We start from the raw sequence: 5,339 nt of genomic DNA, 5'->3' as shown, positions 1-5,339 counted from the left end.
GAGACAAAAACAATACTTTACTCAAAATATAAATATTAATAATATTATTAGGAAGATAGAGATAATTAGTCAATTTGTTAATATATAAATAAAAAGGCCGTAAAGTTTTATGATTTTAAAGTTTTTGCTTTATTATTAATTATTTTTTAATATGTTATATGAATATGATTTTAAAGTGGAAGTCAATATATGTTTATTCTTCTCACTTCAAAAATTTTAATTATATAATATATATTTAGTAACTATTGTAATTAATTCCAAATAAGAAGTCAATCTTTTTAATCCTTTATCAATAATATATAGCCACCTTGATATTTTAATATTGTACTTAATGATTATAATAACTGTAAATACCTTATTTTATTTAAAATGATGATATCATTAAAAATTTTAAAATAAACTCAAATTGTAATAATAAATAGGTAAATAAAATCAGATGAGAAATCATAGTAAAACAAGCCCAAAATGTAAAGATTCGTTCATAAATAATAACACCTTTTTCAAATCAAGATATCTAATAGAAGATATTATTCCTTGGAAATCATTAGAATATCAAATTTTGGTGATGATTAGAATCTCAGAATTAAATAAAAAAAAAAACCATATATATAAGAATGAATGAATGAACCAACTATAAATTGTTACAAATTTAATGCTGCTGTCCCTTTTTTTTTTTTGCGGTTCTTTCCACCTAAAATAGCTATTTTTTTAAACTTGGATTGCTCTCTTCATGGTTCTTGTATTCTTTTTCTTTTCTCTATCTTTTTTTTTAATTAGACTTTAGGCACTGCTTATATTTATTCATTTGTTATTCACCTTGTTTGATTTTTTTTTGTTAAAGAAAATAACTAATATAATTGTTTTGATGTTATTTAAATACGTTGCAACTTGCAACAATAATTAATAATAAATATAATTAAATGAATGACTTACTCTAAGAATGTTTGTATGTATAAATTGAAATAGATGGGTCGTGGAAGAATACCAATGGAGCTGATTGAGAAGGAAAAAGCTCGGAAGGCAACATTCCTAAAGAGAAAGAATGGATTAATAAAGAAAGTGTACGAATTCTCGACACTTTGTGGTGTTGATGTTTGTGTAATCATCTATGGCCCCAGCTTTGATGGCGGAAAATCCACCGAAGCTGAAACATGGCCCCAAGATCCTAAGGAGGTACAGCGAATCATTCAAAAGTACCATAACACAACGATTGATAGACGTCCTAGGATCTATGATGTTCAAGAGTATTATAGAGATAGGGTTAAGAAGATTGAAGGTGAGATTTCTAAGGTGCACAAGGAGAAGCTTAAGATCATGTATCCTACTTGGGATGACTCATTCAATGATCTTAGGGAGGACCAATTGAGAATGTTTCTTAGCATTTTGGATTCTAAGATTCTTGCTTGCAATCAAAGAATCAACATGCTAAAGCAAGATCCTAAGGGAAAAACAATGGTACAATCAAAACCCAGTTTTGAGGATGTTAGCCACTTTAATTTCATGCCAAACATGTCTCAAGCACAGTTTCTTCCTCATCTTCCCATGACACCCATTATTGATGATACCCCCCAATTACCATTCTACCCTTTGCAAGTAGGGCAAAGTTCATCACAATCTTCCCCTCTTCTTTTTGACCAAAATAGTGGGACTGTGGATTGGGAGCAACAAGTTGGTGCTTGTAGCACTCATGACAAAGGGAATATACAATCAATGCAGCCATATAGTTTTGCTCTATCACAATATCAAGATATGCCTCACGAGTTTCAAGTTATTAATGGACTCTATGATGCAAATATGCTTCATCATCAAGTTCAAATGTTCAACTACATGCATGAAAGGAAGTAGGCCTTAATGTTTCAAGTATTGGTGTTTCGTTTTATCCTCTTTTCTCTTATATTTGATCAAGTTTTTTTACCTTTTATTTAAGTTAAATAAAAGGTTCACATACTCTATAGCACTTTGTCTTTGAGTTACTTTTGGAATGTAATTTAGCATTTTCCCATACTTTCATCATATATAGTATACAGATGTTATTTCATAAAGAGATAAAGATATTCTCATTTTGTGGAATTGTTATTCGACACCTAGCCCTTCTTTTCAAACTTGTGATGGAGTCACATGTGAGATAGTAAAGCCTTCTTATAAGGAATACACGGTTTTATATATTTTAGGGCAATGTACTTAAATAAATTAAATGAGGAAAACTTTACTTGATTGCAACAAATGGAACTTCGTTACGTGCATGTCTTATTTTAATATTATGTAATTCGTGAGAGCTAATCATGGTTTCTTATTTACATATAAACCGTGACAGCTTGCAACGGTTTATGAAGAAGAAACTTTAAAGGTAAATCGTGGTTTAGGAAGGAAACAATGTGACCTTAAACCCCTATAACCAGCTGAAGAGTTTTTTAAACTCATAAACTCTTGTAGGCTGCCACAGTTTATAAGGAGAGGAATTATATATATATATGAGCGAAATTGAAGCTGCTCAAAGGATTATTATTACACAATGGCAAGGAAGAAGAGAGTTTTCTTGTCTTAGTGTATTGCTCTGGGAAAATGAAAAAAAGCAAAAAATATGGTGTGAAGTTCACTGACAGAGAACCATTGAGTGTATTCACGGTTTATGCTTTGAGTAATATAAAATTATGTGACAAACGAATAATATTAAATTAATTAATTTTTTTGCAATATAATTTAAAAAATTAATAAATATCAAATCAAGTACTCTATATAATTAAATATCAAATTCAATAGTCTACATAATTAATAGTTTAGATAGTTTAGGAAATTAATATACTAATGTTTTTAAACGAATTTTCTTGCGACTTATATATATGCCAATCAAATAAATTGGCCAATATTCAAAACAAATAATATTGTAATAGACAAAATTAATAATTTAATTTAGTTTCAAAGTAAATATTTATGTACTCAAATATCAAATATAATACTCTACATAATCAATATTTTAGAAAAATAATACTATGTCTTTAATTTACTTATCTAATCTATATGAATTCTCAGTAATTTCTCTGTCTTTTTAATTTATTCTAAACCTTTTACGTATAAAAATAGTACTATGTCTCTTTTTTTATCCATTTAATATAAAAATTTTTTTTTTTATCTTATCAATTTGATGTAGAAAGAAAACGATTTTTTTATTTGATATATATTTTTATTTTTTGATATGTCTTTACCTATTAACGATTGAATGAAAAAAGTCCCATAAATATTTTGTTAATTTATTTTTTCTTTTTAAATTGCTTTGTAATATTTTTTCTTATTTTTTAAAATATTGATTATGTAGAGTATTATATTTGATATTTGAGTACATAAATATTTACTTTGAAACTAAATTAAATTATTAATTTTGTCTACTACAATATTATTTGTTTTGAATATTGGCCAATTTATTTGATTGGCATATATATAAGACGCAAGAAAGTTTCTTTAAAAACATTAGTATATTATTTTTCTAAACTATCTAAACTATTAATTATGTAGACTATTATTGAATTTGATATTTAATTATATACTGTACTTGATTTGACATTTATTAATTTTTTAAATTATATTACAAAAAATTAATTAATTTAATATTATTCGTTTGTCACATAATTTTATATTACTCAAAGCATAAACCGTGAATACACTCAATGGTTCTCCGTCAGTGAACTTCACACCATATTTTTTGCTTCTTTTAATTTTTCCAGAGCAATACACTAAGACAAGAACACTCTCTTCTTCACTTGCTATTGTGTGATAATGATCTCTTGAGCAGCTTCAATCTCGCTCATATATATATATATATAATTCCTCTCCTCATAAACCGTGGCAGTCTACAACGGTTTATGAGTTTAAAAAATCATTCATAAACCGTGGCTGGCTATACAGGTTTAAGGTCACATTATATTTTTTCTAAACCGTGGTGATCTACCACGGTTTACCTTTAAAATTTCTTCTTCATAAACCGTTGTAAGCTGTCACGGTTTATATGTAAATAGAAAACTGTGGTTAGTTCCCACGAATTACATAATATTAAAACAAGACATGCACGTAATGAGGTTTCATTTGTTGCAATCAAATAAAGATTTCCCTCATTTAATTTATTTAAGTACATTGCCCTATATTTTAATATTGTCACAAAATTATTCACCATTTAAATAACCATATTAAGTTAAAATTTGTAATCAATAATTTTTATTCTGATATATTAAAAAAATATCTATTCACAACTGATTTAATATATAATAATTAATAATTTTTTAATGTATATATTTTGAGTTTATTGAAATAATTATTTTGTAATAAATTAGACTATTTATATTGTGTAATATAATTGAAATATTAACTAATGAAATATATCTATTGAATAAAATATTTATTATCACAAAAAAATAGAAAAAGGTCATACCGTAAAGTGAAATGAATATTTTATTAAAAACACATTTAGTTAAAGGTATGATAGTTGGATTTGAATCCTTTAAATTTTGAATTTTTATTTTAGGGGATCAAGTATAATTTTTTTTTTTTTACTCTTGAATGATTTTTTTCTTTTATATTTTTTCTTGGTCTTACCTATCAAATAAATAGTGAGAGATCATATTTTATTCTCTAAAATAAAATTCAAAATTTAGAGCATTCAAATCTATCACACTTAGGTGAAACATATCAACAAAATATCAAATTGTCCATTTTATTTTCTGATCACAGTATAATAAGTATACTATATTTAGTTATAGTCCAATTCTCTTTTAATTTATATTGAAGATGGTCCAAAGCATTTAGAAGGATGAGATATTTTCGGCATTATTTGCAATCCAATCCCATGTTTTGTTACTTCTCTGTGCGAGAAAAAATTTAAAAAATAAAATTAATTAATTAATTTATATCTCTAAAATAAATTAAATTAACTGTAAAAGTATGAGATTTTATGATTTAAGAGGTAATTATATAGTTTAAAGTTTGAGAGTATAATGAAGGTTGTAGAAAGCTTAGAGAAGGGGGTTGAATTTATGACCTTCTTTTATTTTAATGAAATAACCCTTTAAAGTAAATTTTCAATTCTGATTTTGTTTGAATTCAGCAACTGAAAATTTATGAGACAATTTTGTTTTGTCTCATGAATATCAGAAAACAGAACAAAGAAGGGAAGAGAGAAGCTGACACCATCATGTATCCTGGTTCGGTTGTTTTGTGCAATGTGACCTACGTCCAGTCTCCACCACAACAGTGGTGGAATTTTCACTATAGTTAAAGTATTACATACACCAATTCTACAGGATTGACACAATTCTTTCTCACTCAAGTTCTAATCTAACTTGACTTGGTTA

The 5,339-nt window shown here is 26.6% G+C and overlaps 1 protein-coding gene across 1 annotated transcript; it reads left to right on the top strand.

The window, feature by feature from the left end:
• The first annotated feature begins 664 nt into the window (after positions 1 to 664).
• LOC112784922 (agamous-like MADS-box protein AGL90) lies at positions 665 to 1,943 on the top strand. Its single transcript, XM_025828288.3, has one exon. It carries the CDS (start codon positions 967 to 969, stop codon positions 1,843 to 1,845), a length of 879 nt encoding a protein of 292 aa, XP_025684073.2. The 5' UTR covers positions 665 to 966; the 3' UTR covers positions 1,846 to 1,943.
• Positions 1,944 to 5,339: the final 3,396 nt, after the last annotated feature.

Source organism: Arachis hypogaea, chromosome 20 (assembly GCF_003086295.3).
Source record: "Arachis hypogaea cultivar Tifrunner chromosome 20, arahy.Tifrunner.gnm2.J5K5, whole genome shotgun sequence".
Classification (NCBI taxonomy): Eukaryota; Viridiplantae; Streptophyta; class Magnoliopsida; order Fabales; family Fabaceae; genus Arachis; species Arachis hypogaea.
The sequence above is the reverse complement of the archived record's forward strand: the minus strand, read 5'-3'. Positions and strand labels throughout refer to the sequence as shown.